The following is a 25,454-nucleotide window of genomic DNA, read 5'->3' as shown; positions in this document are numbered from 1 at the left end:
ATCTCAGGGTTGTGAGATCAAGCCCCGGGTCAGGCTCTACACAGCAGAGAGTCTGCTTGAGACCTCCCTCTCCCTGTGCTCCCCCCACCTCAAATAAATAGGTTTTTTTGTTTGTTTGTTTGTTTTTTTAATGAAGTAGTGGAAAGAGTTCCTGTCCTCATGAGGCAGGTCTGAAAACCTCTGTGTGAGGCTGGCCCCTTTAAGGCTCAGAGACTGAAGTAATCTGGTAGCTAAGGAGTCACAATGATAACTTTCTTGGGTAATTCTCCCTGGAAATGTAGTTCTTACTCTCCAGGGCCAGAAGTACTGAGTAGTGCCACCTTCTCAGTTTGGTTAGTGAGAGAAATATATAAACGGGCTTATATATCTCTGGCTTTATTTTCTAAAATTCAGATGTCATTGCCCTAGACCGAAGACCATGTTATTTAATTTGGGCTCTTTCCTATCCTTTGAGGAACACAGAGTTTGGTGAAAAGAGTTCCTCTGAAGTGTGGTGTACACGGTCAGTCCTATTTCTAAAGCCTAAAAGGGAATTGAAGGGAGAAGGTCCTGGCCAACGAACGAGCATCTGTGAAACTCACTGCTAATGTAAAGGCATCTGCTGAAAAAAGTATGTGTAGCCTATGTGGAGGAACACTTTGGGATTTTGTTCAGGTTTTTCATGAATCCAGGAATTCCTGATTCATGGGCAGTCAGCGTCTAAGAATCTAGGACTCACACTGAGAGTGCAGAATGTGGGAGGAGAGAGGTGCTGAATCCCACCATCACAAGAGCCTGTGACTTGGGCACATGCCCTCCTGCATAGACTCCCTCATCTTCCAAGACGGGGAGCCAAACTGGTATCTGTCACTGCAGAGGTAGTGGCATAGAAATGAACATGCTAGAGGACCTTGAGTCCTTGCAGTTTGAGTATGGGATTCAAAAGGAAGACCACAGCTGGCTGTATTTGCGGGGCCGTTCTCGAGGGCTGATGATCAAGGCCTGTGCCCATGCAACCTTCTTCTGCAAGCTGCTCTGTAATTTGAGGTAAGCTGGGTCTCCAAGGTCAGGCAGATGGAGAAGATCTCACTATGGATAATCCAAATGACTTTACCTTTTTATATTGGAGGATAACTTTGGGAGGCGGGGTTGTCTCTTTTATTTTTTCTTTCTCTTTCTTTCTTTCTTTCTTTCTTTCTTTCTTTCTTTCTTTCTTTCTTTCTTTCTTTCTTTTCTTTCTTCTTTCAGATTTTATGTATTTATTCATCAGACACACAGAGAGAGGAGGCAGAGACACAGGCAGAGGGAAAAGCAGGCTCCTCGCAGAGAGCCCAATGTGGGACTCGATCCCAGGACCTTGGGGTCACGCCCTGAGCCGAAGGCAGATGTTCAACCACTGAACCACCCAGACGTCCCATGAGCCACCTAGGCATCCGTTTACCTTTTCCAACCCACAGTCTATCACTGCTGGTCTGAAGGCACTGGGAAATGAATACCAGAGTCCCTTGGTTGTGGTTACATAACAAAGCATGGCTGTGATTTCCTTTTGGTGGGTGGATTGATTAAATGATCAGTACATTCATTCACCCATTCATTCACTCACTGGGACCACCAGCTTGTTTTCCACAGCTATCAATGACTAGCTATCCTATGGCTGTTGGCCAGAAATGAGGTTGGTTCTTCCTTTTGGAGCTAAGCTAACAGTGGAATTCTGCTTAACGGGAAAGCCACCTGAGACTTTGGGGGTCTTTAGGCCAGATGACTCATATGAAACCCAGGGATAACGATTTGCAAAAAGCTCCCAGTCTAGTCCTGATCTCTGATGTTTTGCACGATGTGGCTTCAGACACTTAAAGTGTGAGAGCCAGGTACCTAAGCCCAGACTCCTGTAATGCTGCAAGTTACTCCTGGAACACTGGTAGTGCCCCCTGCCCCCAGACTATTTTTTTCTGAAATTAGATCAACTCCTAGGTGGTGGTACCAGATATAAATTGAACATGTTACAGATACAGCAGATACACAAAGAGGCAGGCTGCTTAATGAGTTTGCTGATTGGTTGACTAAAGAGGATACATAAACCTTGGGCAGCCCGGGTGGCTCAGTGGTTTAGCGCCGCCTTTGGCCCAGGGCGTGATCCTGGAGACCCTGGATTGAGTCCCACACTGGGCTCCCTGCATGGAGCCTGCTTCTCCCTTTACCTGTGTCTCTGCCTCTCTCTCTCATTCTCTCTCTCTCTCTCTCTCTCTTTCTGTGTCTCTCATGAATAAATAAAATCTTAAAAAAAAAAGAATACATAAACCTGGTTGCATCCCAGGTGAGCGGTGAGAAACCAAAATATGACATTTCCAGGAGGCATTTTATATTTGGAAGGATCAGGCACAGAGAAAATGCTTTCCTTTCAACCTAGAGAGAAGCCTTAAATAGAATGTGGCTTGTGATGTTTATATGGAAACTCCAGAGCTTCAGACCAATTTTTAACAGAAATAGGGAACAAATTTAAGATTGTCGTATAACATAGAAAACAATTCCTTATGTATTCAGAGGTCAGACTTTGTTGACCTTGGGCCAAGGAAACATGTCCAGAACCAACAGTAAGTGAATCTCCAGAAAGAGTGGCCTCAAACTTTTAATCCTCAATTTCTCAGTTTTGTTTTCCCTTATATACCACTTACTTTTATAAATCATATGTTTGAAAACAGTTACCCGAGTTGTATGCAAAGGTAAAATAGCAAACTAGAAAGAGTAGGCATATGGTAGGAAAGGGGGATGCTTGTCGTGATGGCCATGAAACTGACAGCTGTCTGGCTGTCATTCTGGCCAGCGGTGTTCCAGAATGATGTATAAACAGTTGATCGTTGATAATGAGAGTCCTGAGTCAAACAGTTAAATATTCAGACCTTGTGTGTAAGAAGGAGGGAAGTGCCTGGTACATGTAACAGCAACAACAAAGTGTGTTTATTTAAAAATGTCTTAAACAAGTTTTGGTACCCTGAAGGAGTATGCTTTGGAAAATTTTCCTCGTGGAAAATTCGCTCAGGAGGAACATTTCACTCCCTAGCAATACTGGATAAGTGGCATGTAAGTGGAATGCCTTGTCTCTGAAGTACTTACAGTGCCACCAGGCTGTCACCTGAGGAAGTTAAAGCAGAGCACATGGGAGGCTGCCAAGAAGTGCTACAGAATTCACGTGTCTTTATTTATCTATCTGTGTGTTCATTCTCCAGAGAATCATTACATAAGAAGCAAACTTCCAGATGTGTTTTGACTGAATTGCTTGCTGCCATTCCCAATGATGAGTTAAAGGTGGGCATCATTGGCGGTGGCAACCTTGGGAAGCAGCTGGCTCGTGTACTGCTTCAGCTTGTCCCCATCCCTGCTGAGAACCTGAGGATCTCCACTCGGAGGCCAGAGGTCCTGGGTGAGGAGCAGCGCGTGGCAGAGAGGGACTCAAGTGTGCTCTTTAGATGTTGGTGAGGCCATTTTGGAAGGGTCCCTTGAGAGAGGAATCCCTGCATGCAGTATGCTGAGTTCTCTGCTTGCTAGCCCAGAAAAAAGAAGGATGTTTTTGTGTTTGTGTGTGTTTCAAATGTCGACTGATTGATTTGAGAGACAGAGTGTGTGCATGGGAGTGGGTGGAGGGGCAGAGGGTGGTGGAGAGAGAGAAGCTCAAGCAGACTCCCTGCTGAGCATGGAGCCCAATGTAGGGCTCAATCTCATGACCCTGAGATCATGACCTAAGCCAAAATTAAGAGTCAGAGGCTCAATGGACTGAGCCATCCAGGCACCTCGAGTGTGTATTTTTTTTTAAAGATTTTATTTTTAAGTAATCTCTACATTCAAATGTGAGGCTCAAACTCACAACCCCAAGATCAAGAGCTACAAGCTCCATGGACTGAGCCAGCCATGCACCCATAGAAAAATGGTTTTTGATGTTCCTTAAAACAACTTTCTTATGCTCCAGTTTCTCTTCAGATCAAACAAATCTTCCTCTTTTTACTAAAAAAAAAAAAAAAAAAAAAAAGAAAAAAGAAAAAAAGAAATGTTTTATATTCATTTCTCCTCCCTGCACCCTTGGTGAGAAGGTAGCTTTTCAGGTCTTTTATATAGAGAAGCTTTCCAAAGAGGGTTCATATCTTCTAACTGGATCAATTAGAGTCTGATGGGTATTAACCAGTTGCAAACACTTGACCTTGTGTTTTTAAAAATAACAATTACTGGGGCACCTGGGTGGCTCAGTGGTTGAGTGTCCAACTCTTGATTTCAGCTCAGGTCATGATCTCATGAATGTGAGATCGAGCCCCACGTGGGGCTGTGTGTTCCATGCAAAGTCTGCTTAAAGCTCTCCCTTTTCAAAAAAAAAAAAAAAAAAAGCTCTCCCTTTTCCTCTCCCTCTACCCCTCACCCTGCTCATGCTCTCTAAATAAATAAATAAATAAATAAATAAAATCTTTAAAAAATAAAAATTACTAAATTTAAAAAACGTTTTATAATAATTCCACTTACTAGTCTGCGGTGCTAGAAATCAGAACAGTGGTTGCTCCTGGGGAGACTGACTGAGGAGGGGCCTGAGCAGACTTTCTAGGGAGATGAAAATGTTTATATTTCTGAGTATTTAACTGCATGAGTATTCCATAGTTCATCTGTTGGTGGACAAACAGGTGGTTCCCGGGCTTTGGCTATTATACAGAAAGCTACGATGAACATTTGTGTGCAAATATTAGTGTGGACAAATGCTTCAACTTCTCCTAGGTAAACACCTGGAAGTGGAATGGGTGGGTACCATGGTCAGTTTGTTTTTGTTTTTGTTTTTTTTTAAAGAAACTTCTAAAAAAAAAAAAGAAACTTTTTTCTTTTTTTTTTTAGAAACTTCTAATATAATTTTTCGAATCAACTTCCAAAAAAGACGCACACTTTCACCAAAATTGTGGACGAATATCCATTTCATTATACTCTTTTTATTTCAGGGGAACACTTTTTTTTCTTTAATCGTTTTTTTAAAAAGATTGATCTATTTTAGAGAGAGGTAGAGAGCACATGCAGTATGGGGAGGGGCAGAGGGAGAGGAATAATCTCAAGCAGACTCCCTGCTGAGCACAGGACCTGACCTGGGGGCTCAGTCTCTTTACCTTGAGGTCATGACCCAATCGGAGATCAAGAGTTGGATGCTTAACCAGGTGTCCCTTAATCACCATTTAATATGCCTTTTAAATTTCTCTTGTTTTAATATATTTTCCCTTGATCACTAGAAGATCTAAATTTTTTCATAACTTTATTATTATTTCATTTTTAAAAAAGATTTTATTTATTTATCTGACAGAGAGACAGCACAAGCAGGCGGAGCAGCAGACTCCCTGCTGAGCAGGGAGCCCAGTGCAGGGCTCAATCCCAGGACCCTGGGATCATGACCTGAGCCAAAAGCAGACACTTAACCAACTGAGCTACCCAGGCACCCCCCTTTCATTTTTTTGAGTTTGTTTTTTCTAGTTTTACTGTTGGAGTGCTTGAATTTTTCTTACTAATTTGTAAACATGCTTTCCATATTAAACTTTAAAAAAACCTTCTCATACAAGTCAAATTTCTCAGATTTCATCAGTAGGACTAGTATATATGTTTCAATAAGATGCATATATTCTGGGTGCCTGAGTAGTTTGGTTGGTTAAACATCTACCTTTGGCTCAGGTCATTACCCCAGGGTCCTGGGATCAACACCCACATCAGGCTCCCTGCTCAGTGGGGAATCTGCTTCTCCCTCTTCTTCTGCCTGCTACTCCCCCTGCTTGTGCTCTCTCTCTCTCTCTGTCAGATAAATAAAATATTTTTTTTAAGTTGCATATATTTTTTGGAAAGCACTATGCTTATTAATAATAAAATTATAGTTTTAGAACATCACTGAAGGGCAGCCCGGGTGGCTCAGCGGTTTAGTGCCACCTTTGGCCCAGGGCGGAATCCTGGAGTCCTAGGATCGAGTCCCACGTCGGACTCCCTGCATGGAGTCTGCTTCTCCCCCTGCCTGTGTCTCTGCCTCTCTCTCTCTCTCTCTCTCTCTCTCTCATGAATAAATAAAAAATCTTAAAAAAAAAAAAAGAATATCACTGCATGTTGTGGAAGGAAGCAAGAATTCAAAATGCTTAGCATCAAATTCTATACACTTTTGAGAACAATCCATGAAAGAATGAACATGCATGTTTTCTAAGCTTCTTCTTTGTCCCATCCATCTCCCAGGTTTTTGAGTGCCCAGATAACATCAGTGTCAAATATATCATGTACTCTTGGTGGTTGAAATAAGAACTCACTTTTCCAATGTCTGTAATATCCTGTTTTCCAAAAACCCTTAAAACACACTACCCTATGTGAGTTTACATTTTTACTTTTGAAACCCATGTCGAATAAATCTAAATTATTAACTGCCAGTGACTGAATGGAAATACATGAGTCATTACATTTCTCTGAACATTTAAAACTATCTTGTTCATGGTAAGTTGCATAGACTTTATGGAAACTATAAGTATATCTTTCCAGACTCTTCCCAGCCTCTGCCCTATACTCTTCCACTCTCTCAGCCTTTCCTACCAGCTCAAACTACATGATATCTTGAAACTTCAGTTTCCTCGTCCATAATATAGGAATAATAGTAGTCTCTGCCTCAGAAGGTCCTTGTGAGGATTGCCTTAGAAAATATATGCAAAGTACTTTGTACACTACCTGGAATGTGATAAACCTTCAGTAAATAGAGTAGGAAGACTTCTTCCATATTTTTTTGTTCCAAAAAACAAACACACATACCTGAAAAAGTCTAGCATTTGGTCTCACAGTAAGATAAGGATGAATTATAATCTGAAATGCTGCTGCAGGAGCACTGGTTTCTTTGATAATTGGGTTAGGGCATGGCCCATGTCTTTTAGAAGATTCGAGGATGTATCTTTGATGTATGTGGAAACAGGACTTGAGAAAAAATCCTTGGCATCCTCTTCCCACAGCTGATGTTTAGATCAAACTCCTTTGTCCTGTGATCTTTTTCTTTCTTCTTTTACCCCTCCCAGATGAATTCCAGAAACTGGGAATCCAATGTTTTTACCACAACCCTTACCTGGTGGAGTGGGCCAACGTGCTATTCCTCTGCTGCCTGCCGTCTCAGCTGCCCAATATCTGCGTAGAAATTCAAACCCACCTAGAGAAAGGTTGCATCGTGTACAGCTTCGTGGCTGCTGTCCCGATAGCCAGGTATCCTGTTAGGGTGAGCATAGCGTTGGCAGGACTGCTCTGGCCCCTAATACCTGGCTCCTCCCCCCCACATCCCCCAGCTCCCCACCCCTTGGATTTGGTTGTTCCCGGTAATGAGGTGGAAGCAGCTTCATCAGCAACAGCCAGCCAGCCTTGCTGATCGTGTCTTCCCCACTTCTCCATAAACAGCTCTCATGGGGTGGAACATTCTCTTCGATGTGACAATGTTTAGAACTGCAATGGAGCATTGCTTCCCACCACTCCACGCTGACCAGTATTCCTCTTGTGCATCAAGGGAAAGGGAGACCATAGATCAGCAATGTGAAAAGTGATTGACAGTATGTGTCAAATATTATTTTTGTACCTCTACTGTCCAGGAGAGTGCCTGGCAAGAGACAACATTCACTAAGTGTCAGTTGGGTAGATGCAGAACAAGGCAGCTAAGAAGTAGTGCCCTCAGCCCTGCCTCCACCCACGTTCACCTCTGGGCGGTGCTATGCAGGGCAGGAGGTCCACAGGGTGGGATGTGATCCAACCCGGTGGATCCTGTAGTGGTTTATGGGAGTCCTGGCTCTGCACTCCATGTCTTGGGGACTTTCCTTTCAGGTTGAAACTCCTACTGAACCACACCAATATCTTGCGGCCTCAGTATCAGTGTGTGCAAAATGTCAACATCTGGGGGGCTGGTAAGGACATCACAGCTGCCCTCCAAGATCCTGTGATTCTTCAGGCTACTTGCCCCTACAGTGCTGCTGGTAATGGCTTGCCATGTTTTTAGCACTTTTTTAAAAAAAGATTTATTTAGTTATCTATTCATGACAGACACACAGAGAGGCAGAGATACAGGCAGATAGAGAAGCAGGCTCCCTGCAGGGAGCCTGATGGGGGACTCAATCGCAGTGCCCCAGGATCACAACCTGAGCCAAAGGCAGACGCTCAACCACTGAGCCACCCAGGTATCCCTTTGGAACTCTTTTGAAAGTTCCTTTCCTTTCGGCCTGGAGCTGTTTTATAATCCCAGCGTGTGCGTGTGTGTATGTGTGTGTGTGTGTCTTGGGTATGTGCATGGGGGGGGGTGCAAGCTGTTCTCAGCTATTTAAGTTTTTGTGTTTTGCTTTGTCTTTAAAGATTTTATTTGAGAGAGAGACAGAGCACACAAGTGGGGGGAGGGGCAGAGGGAGAAGCAGACTCCCTGCTGAGCAGGAAGCCTGACATGGAACTTGATCTTAGGACCCTGGGATCATGACCTGAGCCAAAGGCAGATGCTCAACCAACTGAGCCACCTAGGCACCCCTCAGCTATTTAGCGTTTGAATGAGAACAGTTTTGGTGGCAAAAAGCAGATGTCTTACAGGGAAAGCAGAAAAATCTGAGAGTATTTGGACCGGTTAAGGCTGAACTGGAAACAGCCAGAGGTAAGAGCCGATTTAAACAGTAGGATGTGGGATCCCTGGGTCGCTCAGTGGTTAGGTGCCTGCCTTCAGCCCAGGGCGTGATCCTGGGGACCCGGAATTGAGTACCACGTCAGGCTCCCTGCATGGAGCCTGCTTCCCCCTCTGCCTGTGTCTCTGACTCTCTCTCTCTCTCTCTCATGAATAAATAAAATCTTAAAAAAAAACAAAAAACCGTAGGATGTGATGTCTGGCACCAAATGGCTTTTCCCTGCTCTAATCTTGCATTTTTCCGTGGTCTCTTCTCCTTGCTAGAATGATCATTCTAGAGACTTCTAAAGATGCTTTTGCCATTAGCAATGTCAATGTACTAATGTACTAATGTACTAATGGACATGTACATGTACTAATGTACAATGTACTAATGTAATACATTGGTCATACCTGTCCTACTGTGGTAGGGTTAACACATGATTTATTATAATGGGCACGATTAGAGCTCTTGGCTTACAAAGAGGAGTGTTTGCTTATCTTCAAGTTCATATGACCAGCCTGTCTTGGAAAAAAGTTACTTAGCTGTTCACTGTCTAGGGTTTGTCTTATGTTCTAGGCAAACCCTTTTGGTGGTGCTAACTGGTATTTCCCTTCCCATTAACATGTAGGGGGAATAATCCTCAATATCAAGTGGTTGGAGGGAGTGTTTCATGCAGTACTAAACATTTGCACCGCGAAGGACATGCCCCACTTACAAGCGCTGCAGCTTCTGAATGAACTCTTCCTCTCTGTGCACTTTGAAGACTGTGAGAAAGATGAAGCATCTTGCCCCAAATTTCAATTACATGATTTTGTTGACCAGGTCTATACCAAGAACCTGCCTCAGCAAAGGTAAGGCATCAGCTGGCTGGCTATTCTAACTTCTACCACACTTGTCTTAGCAGGTGCTTTTTCCCTCCTTTTTTTCCTTTCATGTTACCTTTAAAATTTCATAAAAATACTACATTCTTGTCAAAAATGCAACTACTAGAAAAGTAAAAGCCCTCTTTTTTTTTTAATTTTTATTTATTTATGATAGTCATACAGAGAGAGAGAAACAGGCAGAGACACAGGCAGAGGGAGAAGCAGGCTCCATGCACCGGGAGCCCGATGTGGGATTCGATCCCGGCTCTCCAAGATCGCGCCCTGGGCCAAAGGCAGGCGCCAAACCGCTGCGCCACCCAGGGATCCCTAAAAGCCCTCTTTTGCCCCCCAAACACCATTTCATAGACTTTACCTCCAATGGATTTTATGTTTTGTCTCTTAATCTACGCATTTACAAACATATATTTATATTGTGATGGTATTTGACCACGTATGCATATCCATATCCGTACATTTTAGAAACATGGGGACTATGGATACTGATTTTTCACTTGCTATATTGTGGACACCATTCTATGTCAGTACAATCATAACTGTTTCATTTATGAACAACTGCATAGGTATCCATTAGATACATTATTTTATCAAATTTATCTATCTTATTTCTCCTTTTCTTTAAAGATTTTATTTATTTATTCGTGAGAGAGAGAGAGAGGCAGAGACACAGGCAGAGGGAGAAGCTGGCTCCATGCAGGGGAACCCGATGCGGGGCTTGATTCCAGGACCCCAGGATGATGTCCTGAGCCAAAGGCAGACACTCAACCACTGAGTCACCCAGGCATCCCTATCTTATTTCTTCTTGATGGCAATGTGGTTTTCCCATGCCCTAAATTCTGAATAAGAGGTTGCAACTGAGCATTCTCATACTTACTTTGCAAACTTGTACCAATATTTCTGTTGGCTGAATATCTAGAAGAATATTTCTGGGTCAAAGTTTATATCTATCTTCCGTTTGGTAGGTATTCCCAAATTACTTATCAAAAACATGGTGCTTATTTACGTTTCCACCATTGCGCCATTTCTCTATAGCTTGATTACTATAAGATCTTTTTTTTTTTTTTTTAAGATTTTATTTACTTATTCACGAGAGACAGAGAGAGAGAGAGGCAGAGACACAGGCAGAGGTAGAAGCAGGCTCCATGCTGGGAGCCCGACATGGGACTCGACCCCCGGTCTCCAGGATCAGACCCTGGGCTGAAGGCGGTGCTAAACTGCTGAGCCACCCGGGGTGCCCAGGATCAATCTCTTTAATCTTTAATAAGCTAAAAGGGAAAAATTATTGCTTTTGTTACCAGTAACTTCCATGCCACTAAATTCACTGGACACTTAATTTAATTTAATTTAAAGATTTTATTTTGAGAGAGAGAGAGAGAGCACAGAGCAGGGGGTGGAGGGTGGGTGGGGGCGAATCCCAAGCAGGTTCCATGCCCAACATAAGGTTCAATCCCACAACCGCAAAACTATGATTCAAGCTGAAAACAAGAGTCAGATAACTAACCAACTGAACTGCCCAGAGTCCCCTATTTTGAATATTTTCAGTGATTTTTAAAAAGTCTCTAAATATTTCTTTTTTATGTAGCATCTATTGTCATTTCACTGTGCAGTACTATCTCTTATCCCTTTGAGAATGTAAATGAGAGAATTTTTTTTCTTGTGTGAGGAACCTGTTTCCTTTAGGCTATTTTCTGATCATTTGTTTTGGTCTCTATCCTTCATTTGACCTTTAGACAAGTATATGGAGAACTTTGACTGCTCATATTTAAGATCCTGGTACTAGAAAGTTGCTTGGAAACTCTGCAGTCAAATGCTGTACCCCTGAGCTATACCCTCTTTTGGAAACTCTGTGTTTGCTACTGTGGCCTTTACTACAGAGTGATTTGATCAGCTGTTTCCTTGGGAAACCTTGAATTTTGGTATCTCTAAGCATTTGGGGCCTAAATTGGGGAAGAAACCTGTATATGTATGTAAGAAGAAGGGTGGTCTTATCACTAGATTTTTTTTTTTTTACTTTATTTCCCCTTTTTTCGGTAAATCCTTTTTTTGTCCCCCTGTTCAGAGATGCTCTCATTGACCCTTCCAGAGAATAAATCTTCTGTTGGGGAGGACTGTACAGCATTGGGTAGGGTGCTGTGAAGGTTTCTCTCCTTTTTTAAAAATTTCAACCCATCGTCCTACTTTTAGCCCCATTTCGTTTCTACTTCTTGATGTACTTCCTGAGTCTTTTGTGGGTTCTATGATGTAAATGGATAGTGTCTTGGTTTTTCCTGTTGCTGACTTCAGATTCATCTCAGTGTGATTATTTTTCCATATTTTTTCCAGCTTTCAACTTGTTTTTCTTGTGTTCTCTCTTATTTTATTCTTCACCTATTTTCCTTTTGGATTGTTTGCTCTTATTTATTGTTTTATGAAAGATTTTTAGTAGGAATATGTTATGTATATTAGAAACAGTTTTCATATTTCTTTTTCTTTTTGTTTTGTTTTGTTTTGTTTCTTTTTCTTTTTTGGTAACATTTGCTGTTCAGAGATTCTAATTTTTGTAGTCAAAATTATCAAATCTTTTCTTTATGACTTTAGAGTTTCAAGTCATACTTATTAAGAACCTCTTCATCCTAAAATATTCTATATTTTCTTCTCGTATTTTATTTCTTTAAATATTTAAATCTTTAATCAGTTTGGGATTTTATCTTCTACTCATTTTGGAAAGCCAATTGTCCTAACATTATTTATAGAGTAGCCATTCTTCTTTCTATCAATTTGAAATATGATTTTTATCATTTGCTAAACTATAAGATATTTGTGGATATATTTTTAGATGGTATTCTGAACTGTAGACCTATTTTTCTATTCCCATGCTATGATTAATTGCTATAATGTGTATCTATATTTTGGTATCTGGTAGACCAAGTCCTCTTCATATTATTTTCCAGAATCTTAATCCTTCTTGCACTTTTTGAAAGATTTTATTTGTTTAATAATGACAGAGAGAGAGAGAGAGAGAGAGAGAGAGAGAGGCAGGGACACAGGTAGAGGGAGAAGCAGGCTCCGTGCAGGGAGCCCAGTGTGGGACTCGATCCCGGGTCTCCAGGATCACATCCCGGGCTGAAGGTAGTGCTAAATGGCTGGGCCATCGGAGCTGCCCCCTTATTACACTTTTATTCTTCATGTGAATTTTTAAAAAAATTTTATTTATTGATTTGAGAGAGAGAGAGACAGAGCACCAGCAGCGGGAGGGGCAGAGGGAGAGGCAGAGGGACAAGCAGACTCCCCACTGAGCATGGAGCCTGACTCTGGGGCTCGACCCCAGGACTCTGAGATCATGACCTGAGTTGAAGGCTGATGCTTAACTGCCTGAGTCATCCAAGGGTCCCTTTCATGTGAATTTTTAAAAAATGACCTTAAAAATTAGAAAGTAACATGTTTGTAGTAAATAAGATATCAACTAAAATGTACCAAACAAAGTGAAAGCACCTCCCTAAAATCCCATTCTCCAGAGGTAACTGCTAGTAATATCTGCTGTGACAAATGAACTTGAAAATAGGCTGTTTTGTTTTTTTAATGTTAAATCACTGAGTAGGATGTTTGTTCTTGGCTTCTGGCATTGTCTATCAAATTGAAAATGAAGGAGTGATAGAATATCATCATTTTGTAATCTCTAATGAAATAATGAATCTAGCCAACATTAGGTGAAAAGTTGATAGGGGAACTTTATAATTAATAGATCAGATGAAATCCATTAATCAGACTTAACACTGCAGAGGGAGAGACATTGTGTTTCTGAATAAAAATAGACATAGATTTTTAAAAAATAGACACATATGAAATAGTCTTATTTAAAAAAAAAGGCAAACCTGAATTCAAGCAAAACTATAGACATAAATTCAAGAATTAGGAAAGTGTTAAATGACCATGAGATATAATCAGCAAAATCCAGAATATGGGAATTTTTAGAGGATAAACAACCCAATTTCTTCAGCAAGTGAACTGCAAGAGAAAAAAAAAATAGGAAGGGGAACTTACAGATTAAAAAAGAAAAGGACTTAAAAGTCACATTAGCTGAGTGTGTGGGTGGCTCAGTCGGTTAAGCATCTGCCTGCAGCTCAGGTCATGATCTTGGGATCCTGGGATGGAGCCCCAGTGTTGGGCTCCCTGCTCAGTGGTGAGTCTGCTTGTCCCTCTGCCCCTCCCCCTGCTCATGCTCTCTCTTTCTCAGATCAATAAATAATTATTTAAAAAAAAGTTACATTAACCAAAATGTATGTGTAGACTTGGTTTCATATCTCTCCCTTCCTTTTTTTTTTTTTTTAAGATTTTATTTATTTATGCATGAGAGATACACACAGAGAGAGAGGCAGAGACACAGGCAGAAGGAGAAGCAGGTTCCATGCAGGGAGCCTGATGTGGAACTTGAACCCAGGTCTCCAGGATCAGGCCCTGGGCCGAAGGTGGCGCTAAACCGCTGAGCCACCTGGGCTGCCCTCTCCCTTCCTTTAATTAACATTGTAAACAACAAATAGATTTCCTAATATTAAGCTTTCATTGAATTCTTAAAATAAACTCTACTTAATAATATACTTCCAGATCTGTTTTGGTTATATTTTATTTAAGACATTTACATCTATACTCAAAAAATAAAATTGGTCTGTAGTTTTCAAATATGGTATTAATATTGTGTTAAACTTGGGATCCCTGGGTGGCGCAGCGGTTTAGCGCTTGCCTTTGGCCCAGGGCGCGATCCTGGAGACCTGGGATCGAATCCCACGTCGGGCTCCTGGTGCATGGAGCCTGCTTCTCCTTCTGCCTGTGTCTCTGCCTCTCTCTCTCTCTCTCTCTCTCTCTCTGTGACTATCATAAATAAATAAATAAAAATTTAAAAAAAATATTGTGTTAAACTTATAGAATTAGGAAGCCTTTATGTTCTGGAACAGAACATAGAAATTAGAGATTTCTTGAAGATTTTTTATTTTATTTTACTTATTTATTTATTCATGAGAGACACAGCGGGAGAGGCAGAGACATAGGCAGAGGGAGAAGCAGACTCCCTTCCTCCCTGCGGGTAGCCTGATACAGAACTTGATCCCAGGACCCCGGGATCATGACCTGAGCCAAAGGCAGACATTAAACCACAGAGACACCCAGGCATTCTGACTGGTCAATTTTTTAATTTAAGCATTTCCACTTTTATCTTTACTAATCAGTTCCTTCCTCCTTTCTTTTGAATTATTTTGTGGCTCTATTTCTTAGCTTTTGAATATTTATGGCTCATTTAATTTCAATTACACTATTACTATATAAATAGTAAGAGCTAAGAATTCTCATCTAGCCTCTTTAGCTATGTGCTATTCAAATAGCTATGTGCTATGTGATCTTCAAAATGAAAATGACGTTGTTGGGCACAAAGTTCCTGTGTTATTCAAATCCACTATATCCTTGCTACTCAGACTAGTTGGGATCTGTGCCATCATCTGGGAATTTGTTTAGAAACACAGAATCTGCGGCCCCACTCCAGTTATATGGAATCAGAATCTGCATTTTTCCAAGATCCCAAGTGATAACCACATCAAGGTTGGAAAAATGCTGCTCTACATTCCTTTTCATCAGGTGATTTGTTAGAGCGATAGGCATTTCTGATATAGTCAAGATCTAGAACAGGTCTACTACTGAGTGATCTTTCATTTGAGTGACCATCTCCTCCTCAACTTCACAGTTGTTATTCTGTTTTCTATTTCCATATTTTGTCATTTCTAGAATGTTATATGAATGGAATCATAGAGTATGTGACCTTTTGGGATTGTCCTTTTTCATTCAGCATAATTCTCTGGAGATTTCTCCAAGTTTCTATGTATATTAATAGTTTATTTCTTCATATTGCTGAGTAGTATTCTTAGCATGGATGTACCATACTTTAATCATTCATCTGTTGAAGGACTCCTGAGTGGTTTCCAAGTTTTGGCTGTTTTGTTTTGTTTTTGTTTTTGTTCAGTTTTTGGCTATTATGAATAAAGTTGCTATGATCATTCATGCACAGGTCTTTTTGGAAGATAAATTTTCATTTCTCTGGGATAAATGCTCATGGTTGCAATTCCTAGGTCATTTGGTAGTTGCATGCTTTTTGTTTTGTTTTGGTTTTTGCTTTTGTTTGTTTTTTAAGACACTGCCAGGGCAGCCCGGGTAGCAGGGTGGTTTAGTGCTGCCTTCAGTCCAGGGCATGATCCTGGAGACCGGGGATCGAGTCCCATGTCAGGCTCCCTGGACGGAGCCTGCTTCTCCCTCTGCCTGTGTCTCTGCTCTCTCCTTCTCTCTCTCTCTCTCTCTCTCTCTCTCTCTCATGAATAAATAAGATCTTAAAAAAAAAGACACTGCCAAACTTTTTCAGCATGATTGTACCATTTTACATTATCACTAGCAATGTATGATCCAATTTTTCTGTATCCTCACCAGCATTTGGTGTTGTCACTAATTTTTGTTTTACCATTACATCTGTAGATCAATTTGTGGAAAATTGACATCTTTATTTTTTTTAATTTTTTTAGAATTGACATCTTTATTATGTTGAGTTTTCCCATCCACGAACACAGTATTTCTCCATTTATTTAGATATTCTTTAGTTCATCAGCATTTTGTAGTTTTCAGTATGTCTTTTTTCTTCTTCTTTTTTTATTTTAATTTAATTTAATTTAATTTAATTTAATTTAATTTAATTTAATTTTATTTTATTTTATTTATTTATTTTTTTATGATAGTCACACACACAGAGAGAGGCAGAGATATAGGCAGAGGGAGAAGCAGGCTCCATGCACCGGGAGCCCGACATGGGATTTGATCCTGGGTCTTCAGGATCGCACCCTGGGCCAAAGGCAGGCGCCAAACCGCTCAGCCACCCAGGGATCCCCTTCTTCTTTTTTTAAAAGACTTACTTATTGGGCTGCATGGGTGGCTCAGTCAGTTAAGCATCTACCTTCGGCTCAGGTTATGATCTCAGGGTCCTGGGATCGAAGCCCTACACTGAGCTCCTTGCTCAGCAGGAAGTCTTTTTCTCCCTCTGCCCCACCACTGCTCATGCTCCCTCTCTCCCTAATTCACTTTTCTGTCTCAGACAAATAAATAAAACCTTTTTTTTTTTAAAGAAAGATTTCTTTGAGAGAGACAGAGCATGAGCATGAACAGGAGGGGCAGAGGGAGAGGGAAAAAGAATCTCAAGCACACTCCACTTGAGCCTGTAGCTGGTTGCAGGGCTCAGTCTCACAACCCTGACGCCATGATCTAAGCCAAAACCAAGAGTTGGCTATTTAACAAACTGTGCCACCCAGGCACTCCCATATGCAACTCTTATACGTGTTTTGTTAGATTTACATCTAAGTATTACTTTTGTGTGTATGTGAATGGAATTGCATTTTTAATTTTGATGCCCAAGAGTTCATTACATATATATATATAAATAATATATATTATATATATAATAATATACATATAATAGGTTTTTGTATCGTTTGTTTCCCGTGACTTTGCTGAACTCATTTATTAGTTCTGGGACTTTTTAAAAATAGATTCTTTGGAATTTTCTACATAAACAATCATGTTACCTATAAGTAGGGACAGATTCATTTTGTCTTTTCAGTCCGTATGCTTTTTTTTTCCTTTTCTTGCCTTATTGCATTGTCTACAACTTCTAGTACTATGTTAAATAAGAAGGGTGAGTATAGGTATCCTTGCCTTTACTCTGATCCTATATCTTAATACTATTTAACTTAAATTCTGCTCTAAAGTAATACTTAATGTTGCTCTGTTTTATTTGCGTATTACCTTCTACTTTTGTTATACAATTGAAGAGGTTATCTTTATTTTTCTTTTTTATATTTTATTTATTTATTTGAGAGAGAGAGAGAGAGAGAGAGAGAGAACATGAGCAAGAGGCAGGGGAAAGGGCAGAGGGAAAGGAAGAAGCCACCAGGCACCCCTGAAGGGATATCTTAAAATAAATGAGATCTTTTCTATTTTTTAAAGATTTATTTAAAAAAAAAAAGATTTATTTACTTACTTTAGTGAGGAAGTAGGGTGATAAGGGGCAGAGGGAAAGGGAGAGAGATTCTCAAGCAGACTCTGCACTGAGCATGGAGCCCAATGCAGGGCTTGATCTCATGACCCTGAGATCACAACCTGAGTGGAAACCAAGAGTCAGATGCTTAACTGACCATACCACCCAGATCTTTACCATTCTTTTAAATTTTTAAAAAGATTTTATTTATTTATTTGGGTGAGAGAGAGAGAACAAGAGACAAAGAAGATGATTCCCTGCTGAGCAGGAAGCCCAAGGACCCAGGGAGCATGATCTAAGCTGAAGGCAGATGCTTAACCAAGTGAGCCACTAGGTGCCCCTGATCTTTTCTATTCCTAATGTCCATTATCTTATGGGTCTATTTCTTTTTTCTCTTTCTTTTTTTTTTTTTTTTTAAGAGAGAGTGAGCATATGCATGTGTATACACACAGACACATAGACACACACACCCACATATGAGTGGGGGGGAGGGGCAGAGAGAGAAGGAGAGAGGGAATCTTAAGCAGGTTCCACACCCAGCACGGAGCCGATGCAGGTTTCAATCTCATGACCCTGAGATCATGATCTGAGTTGAAATCAAGAGTTTAATGCTTAACCCACTGAGCCACCCAGGCACCCCTTATATATTCTATTTCTAAATTCAAAGGAAAATATACTGAAAAGGATGTCAATGTCATTATTATAATCATTCTTTAATTATGAATTCCATCCCAAATGTACTTAGAAAATGTACATATGGGCAGCCCTGGTGGCCCAGCGGTTTGGCGCCGCCTTCTGCTGGAGTGTGATCCTGGAGATCTGGGATCGAGTCCCACCTCAGGCTCCCTGCATGGAGCCTGCTTCTCTCACTCTGCCTGTGTCTCTGCCTCTCTGTCTGTCTGTCATGAATAAATAAATAAAATCGTTTTAGAAAATATACATATGTACAAAATGCATAAGTACAATTAAATCTACATAGTGAATAGTTGTAGCTGAATGTTTACGAATTTTAATTAATTTGATATAGAAAATAAAGAACCGTGTTTCCAATTGTCAGAAAACTTTCTTTAAATGTTTAACAGCCAAATCAGATGTGTTAAACAGATATAAAAAAGTAACAGTATTTTTTTTTTCCACTCCAGGCCTTTCCCCTGGTTTGATTTGACTGCTGTGCAACTCAAGGAAACTCCCTTTACTCAGCATTTCTCAACCAGTACTGCTTTCCGGGACCACCTTACCTATCTATACTGTGATTTGTTTGGTATCTCCTTAATCAAAGAGCAGCAGCCAGGGGTTTCCACAAGCTCTTCCTCAAAATAAGAGAAGAGACCTCAGAAACTCGGATTTTTTTTTCCCCTCCACAATGCTTGTAGCCAGATTATCACAGTTGACTTTGGGAATCATGTAACTGCACTGGGTTTGCCACATGTTTGGGCATTAAGGAATTAGAAAACCATACTAATGGTTCTTTGAAATATAAAATAAAGCAAGAGGTCTTATCCATCAGTATATTTGGGTATGTCTGGCTTTTGGAAGCAACCAAATTAAACTATATAACCTGACACACTTAAGCTGCTTCCCCAGGAAAGCCATGTTAATATAAATGATCTTTCTTCTAAAAGCTAAATTTGAGAAGTTATGTTATTATTCGACAGTACATACTGCAGCTTGTTTTCCTGTAGCAATGTGTAACTGAAAAATGATACAGCTCGATTTTCCTAACATTTTGGATAAAAAAATAAAATGTGTGGTAAACAATCTTAAGTGAATTATGGCTCATTTCATGCTTATTTCAGTTATATATGATTATTCTGGAACTATCTTATTTAAAGCTCTTCCCATTTAAAAGTTTTTATTTAAAAGTTTTTTATTCAAATTCAATTAACATATAATGTATTATTGGTTTCAGAGGTAGAGGTCAGTGATTCATCAGTCTTATATAACATCCAGTGCTCTTTAGATCAAGTGCTCTCCTTAATGGCCATCACCCAGTTACCCCATCCTCTTACCCCCTTCCCCTCCAGTGACCCTCAGTTTGTTTCTTTTTTTTTTTCTAAAGATTTTATTTATTTATGCATGAGAGACATAGAGAGAGAGGCAGAGACACAGGCAGAGGGAGAAGCAGACTCCATGCAGGGAGCCCGACGTGGGACTCGATTCCGGGTCTCCAGGATCACACCCTGCTGAAGGCGGCGCTAAACCGCTGAGCCACCAGGGCTGCTGTTTCTTATGATTAAGAGTCTCATAGTTTGTTTTCTTCTCTGATTTCATCTTGTTTTATTTTTCCTCTCTTCCTCTACGATCCTTTGTGTTATTTCTTCAATTCCACATATGAGTAAGGTCATATGATAATTGTCTTTCCCTGATTGACTTATTTCACTTACCATAATACCCTCTAGTTCCATCCATGTTGTTGCAAATGGCAAGATTTCATTTTTTCTGATGGCTGAGTAGTATTCCATTGTATATATATATACCACATCTTCTTTACCATTCATCTGTCAATGGATATCTGAGCTCTTTCCATGGTTTAGCTATTGTGGACATTGCTCTATAAACATTGGGGTAGAGTTGTCACTTCAGATCAGTACATTTGTATCTTTGGGGTGAATATCTAGTAATGCAATTGCTGGGTCGTAGGGTAGCTCTATTTTCAACTTTTTGAGGAACCTCCATAGTGTTTTCCAGAGTGGCTGCACCAGCTTGCATTCCCACCAACAGTGTAAGGGGGTTCCCCTTTCTCTGCATCCTCACCCACATTTTCATTTCATGACTCGTTATTTTTAGCCATTCGGACTAGTGTGAGCTGGTATCTCATGGTGTTTTTGATTTGTATTTCCCTGATGCCAAGTGATATTGAGCATTTTCTTCACGTGTCTGTAGGCCATTGTATGGCTTCTTAGGAGAAATGTCTTCTGCCCATTTCTTGATTGGATTATTTGTTCTTTGGGTGTTGAGTTTGATAAGTTCTTTATGGATCTTGGATACTAGCCCTTTATCTGATATGTCATTTTCAAGGTGTTTTTTTTTAATTTTTTTTTTAAATTTATTTATGATAGTCACACACACACACACAGAGAGAGAGAGGCAGAGACATAGGCAGAGGGAGAAGCAGGCTCCATGCACCAGGAGCCTGACATGGGATTCGATCCTGGGTCTCCAGGATCACGCCCTGGGCCAAAGGCAGGCGCCAAACCGCTGCGCCACCCAGGGATCCCTGATATGTCATTTTCAAATACCTTTTCCCATTCTGTCATTTATCTTTTGGTTTTGTTGACTATTTCCTTGGCTGTGCAAAAGCTTTCTATCTTGATTAAGTCCCAATAGTTCATTTTTACCTTTGTTTCCCTTGCCTTTGGAGAAGTGTCTAGTGAGATGTTGCTGCAGCCAGGGTTATAGGAGTTGCTGCTTGTGTTCTCCTCTAGGATTTTGATGGATTCATGTCTCACATATAGATCTTTCATCCATTTTTAGTCTATTTTTGTGTGTGGTGTAAGAAGTGGTCCATTTCATTCTTCTGCATGTGGCTGTCCCAACACTGCTTATTGAAGAGACTGTCTTTTTTCCATTGGATATTCTTTCCTGCATTGTTAAAGATTAGTTGACCATGGAATTGAGGCCCACTTCTGGGTTCCCTATTCTGTTCCATTGATCTATGTGTCTATTTTTGTGCCAGTACTGTACTGTCTCTGATTATCGCTTATGCAATAGAACTTGAAGTCCAGAATTGTGATGCCACCAGCTTTGGTTTTCTTTTTCAACATTCTTTTGGATACTCAGGGTCTTTTCTGGTTCCATACAAATTTTAGGATTATTTATTCCAGTTCTGTGAGAAAAGCTGATGGTATTTTGATAGGGATTGCATTGAATGTATAGATTGTTCTAGGTAGCATAGATATTTTGACAATAATTGTTACTCCAATCCATGAGCATGGAATGTTTTCCCATTTCTTTGTGTCTTTCTTAATTTTTTTCATGAGTGTTCTATGGTTTTCTGAGTTTAGATCCCTTTCCTCTTTGTTAGGTTTATTCCTAGGTATCTTATGGTTTTTGGTACAATTGTAAATGGAATTGACTCCTCAATTTGTCTTTCTTCTCTCTCATTGTTTGTATATAGAAATGCAAACTGATTTCTGTGCATTGATTTTATATCTTGCCACTTGGCTGAATTGCATGCTGTATGAGTTCTAGCAATTTTGGGGTGGAATCCTTTGGGTTTTCCACATGCTGTATCATGTCATCTGCGAAGAGTGAGAGTTTATGATATTGAGGTATGTTCCCTCTATCCTTAACACTGTGAAGAGTTTTAGTCAAGAAAGGATGCTGTAATTTGTCAAATGCTTTTTCTGCATCTATTGAGGATCATATGGTTCTTGTCCTTTCTTTTATTAATGTAGTGTATCACATTGATTTATTTGCAGATATGAACCACCCTTGCAACCCAAGAAAAAATCCCACTTGGTCATGGTGAATAGTCCTTCTAATGTACTGTTGGGTCCTATTGGCTAGTATCTTAGAATTTTTGCATCTGTATTCATCACTGATATTGGTCTGTAATTCTCCTTTTTTGGTTGGGTCTTTGTCTGGTTTTGGGATCAAGGTAATCCTGGCCTCCTAGAAAGAGTTTGCATATTTTCCTTCCATTTCTATTTTTTGAAGCAGCTTCAGAAGAATAGATAGTAATTCTTCTTTAAATGTTTGGTAGAATTCCCCTGGGAAGCCATCTGGCCCTGGACTCCTGTTTGTTGGGAGATTTTTGATTATTGCTTCAATTTCCTTTCTGGTTATGGGTCTGTTCAGGTTTTCTATTTCTTCCTGTTTTGGTAATTTATACATCTCTAGGAATTTATTCCAGTGCCAAATTTGGCATACAGTTGTTCATAATATGTTCTTATAATTTTTTGTAAAACTTCAGTGTTGGTTGTGATTGTTCCTCTTTCGTTCATGATTTTATTTGGGCCCTTTCTCTTTCCTTTTTGATAAGTTGACCAGGGGTTTGTTAATCTTATTAATTCTTTCAAAGAACCAGCTCCTAGTTTCATTGATCTATTCTACTGTTCTTTTGGTTTATATTTCATTGATTTCTGCTCTAATCTTTATTAATTCTCTTCTTTTGCTGGATTTAGGCTTTATTTACTGTTCTTTCTCCAGCTCCTTTAGGTGTAAGATTAGGTTGTATATTTGAGACCTTTCTTGTTTCTTGAGAAAGGCTTGTATTGCTATATACTTCCCTCTTAGGACCACTTTTGCTGCGTCCCAAGGGTTTTAAACAGTTGTGTTTTCATTTTCATTTGTTTCCATGAATTTTTAAAATTCTTCTTTTTTTAAAATATATTTTTTAAAAATTTATTTGACAGAGAGTGAGCACAAGCAGGGGGAGTGGCAGGCAGAGGGAGAAGGAGAAGCAGATTCCCCGCTGAGCAGGGAGCCCAATGTGGGACTTGATCCTGGGATCATGACCTGAGCTGAAGGCAGACACTTAACTGACTGAGCCACCCAGGTACCCCTAAATTTTCCTTTAATTTCCTGGCTGACTCATTCATTCTTTAGTAGGATGCTCTTTAGCCTCCACATTTGAGTTCTTTCCAAATGTTGTGATGGAGTTCCACTTTCAAAGCACTATGGTCTAAAAATGTGCAGGGAGGGCAGCCTCGGTGGCACAGCGGTTAGGCCGCCTGCAGCCCGGGGTGTGATCCTGGGGACCCAGGATCGAGTCCCACATTGGGCTTCCTGCATGGAGCCTGCTTCTCCCTCTGCCTATGTCTCTGCCTCTCTCTGAATAAATAAACAAATAAATCTTAAAAAAAAGTGTGCAGGGAATGATCCCAATCTTTTGATACCAAATTGAGACCTGATATGTGACCCAATATGTGATCTATTCTGGAGAATGTTCTATGTGCACTCGAGAAGAATGTGTATTCTGTTGCTTTAGGTTGGAATGCTCTGAATATATTTGTGAAGTCCATCTGGTCCAGTGTGTCCTTTAAAACCTTTGTTTTCCCTGCTGATCTTCTGCTTAGATGTGATCTGTCCATTGCAGTGAGTGAGGTGTTAAAGTCACCTACTATTATTGTATTATCATTGATGTGTTTCTTTAATTTTTTTCATTGATTTATATAATTGGGTATTCCCATGGTAGGGGCATAAATATTCACAATTGTTAGATCTTCATGTTAGATAGACCCTTCAATTATGATATAGTGTCCTCCCTCATCTCTAATTACAGTCTTTGGTTTAAAATCTAATTTATCTGATATAAGGATTGCTACCCCAGTTTTCTTTTGATGTCCATTAGCATGATAAATGGTTTTCCACCCCCTCACTTTAAATCTGGAGGTGTCTTTGGATCTAAAACAAATCTCTTGGACACAGTGTATCAATGGGACTTGCTTTTTATCCAATCTGATACCGCATTTAGCCTATTTACATTCTAAGTAACTATTGAAAAATATGGATTTATTGCCATTGTATTGCTTGTAAAGTCACTGTTTCTGTATATTGTCTGTGTTCCTTTCTGGTTTGTTAATGTTGTGCTCTCTCTTTGCTTAAAGGATCCCTTTTAATATTCCATACAGGGCTGGTTTAGTGATCACAAATTCTTTGAGTTTCTATTTGTCCCGGAAGATTTTTCTCTCTCCTATTTTGAATGACATCCTAGTTGGATAAAGTATTCTTGGGTGCATATTTCTTCTCATTTAGCACCCTGAATATATCATCCCAGTCCTTTCTAGCCAGCCAGGTCTCTGTGGATAGGTCTGCTACCAGTCTAATGTTTCCACCCTTATAGATTATGGACTGCTTGTGCTGAGCTGCTTTCAGGATTTTCTTTGTCTCTGAGATTTGCAAGTTTCACTATTATATTTTGGGTGTTGACCCATTTTTATTGATTTTAAGAGGGGTCCTCTGTTCCTCCTGGACTAGAATGCCTGTTTCCTTCCCCAGATTAGGGAAATTCTCCATTATATTTTGCTCCAATATACCTTCTCTCCCCTCCCTTCCTCTTCTAGGATCCCAATTGTTCTAATATTGTTTTGCTTCATGGTGTCACTTAACTCTTGACTTTTCCTCTCATGATTCAGTAGTTGTTTATCTTTTTCTTAGCTTCTTTATTCTCCATCATCTTGTCTTCTAAATCACTAATTCTCTCTTCTGCCTCATTTATCCTAATGGCTAGAGCCTCCATTTTTTATTGCATGTCATTAATAGCCTTTTTTATTTTGACTTGATTAGATTTTAGTTCTTTTATTTCTCCAGAGAAGGATTCTCTAGTAACTTCTATTCTTTTTTCAAGCCCAGTTTGTATCTTTATAATCATTATTATGAACTCTAGTTCTTTTTTTTTTTAAAAGATTTTATTTATTATTCATAGAAACACAGAGAGAGAATGAGAGGCAGAGGGAGAAGCAGGCTCCATGCAGGGAGCCCAATGTGGGACTCAATCCAGGGTCTCCAGGATCACGCCCTGGGCTGCAGGCGGCGCTAAACCCCTGGGCCACCGGGGCTGTCCTGAACTCTAGTTCTGACATCTTACTTTTATCCACACTGCTTAGGTCCCTGGCAGTCAGTACTGCCTTCTGTTCTCTTTTTTGAAGTGAGTTTTTCCATCTTGTCATTCTGTCCAGCGAAGAATAGATGAATGAGAGAACAAAATGTCAACAACCACCCCAGAGAAATATACACTAAACAAGTCAGAAGAGACCTGAAACTGAAAAAAAGAAAATTAAAGAAAAAAAGAGAATATAATCAGAGAGGTGAACAGAACAGAGCAATACAGTGAATCTTGTGTGTATTTTGGTCTGTTAGAAAACTAGATCCCAAAATTGTAAAGAAAGAAAACTTTTATACGTACAAAAATAAAATTAAATGCAATGAAAGGATAGGATGTAACTGTAAAAGTGAAAATTAAAAATTTTA

General features: G+C 40.0%; 1 protein-coding gene across 1 annotated transcript; it reads left to right on the top strand.

Moving 5' to 3' along the window:
- Positions 1-846: 846 nt before the first annotated feature.
- Positions 847-19,298, top strand: NOXRED1 (NADP dependent oxidoreductase domain containing 1). Its single transcript, XM_025996476.2, has 6 exons — positions 847-1,026; positions 3,204-3,397; positions 7,020-7,200; positions 7,807-7,955; positions 9,253-9,475; positions 18,683-19,298. The coding sequence occupies exons 1-6, from the start codon at positions 872-874 to the stop codon at positions 18,858-18,860; spliced, it is 1,080 nt and encodes a 359-aa protein (XP_025852261.1). The 5' UTR covers positions 847-871; the 3' UTR covers positions 18,861-19,298.
- Positions 19,299-25,454: the final 6,156 nt, after the last annotated feature.

Source organism: Vulpes vulpes, chromosome 6 (assembly GCF_048418805.1).
Source record: "Vulpes vulpes isolate BD-2025 chromosome 6, VulVul3, whole genome shotgun sequence".
Lineage (NCBI taxonomy): Eukaryota > Metazoa > Chordata > Mammalia > Carnivora > Canidae > Vulpes > Vulpes vulpes.
The sequence above is the reverse complement of the archived record's forward strand: the minus strand, read 5'-3'. Positions and strand labels throughout refer to the sequence as shown.

Coding starts and splice junctions, on each gene's coding strand:
- NOXRED1 (XM_025996476.2), top strand. CDS start 872: ATGAACATGCTAGAGGACCTTGAGTCCTTGCAGTTTGAGTATGGGATT. Junction 7,201..7,806: donor GCTGCTGTCCCGATAGCCAG/GTATCCTGTTAG, acceptor CTTTCCTTTCAG/GTTGAAACTCCTACTGAACC. Junction 7,956..9,252: donor TTGCCCCTACAGTGCTGCTG/GTAATGGCTTGC, acceptor ATTAACATGTAG/GGGGAATAATCCTCAATATC.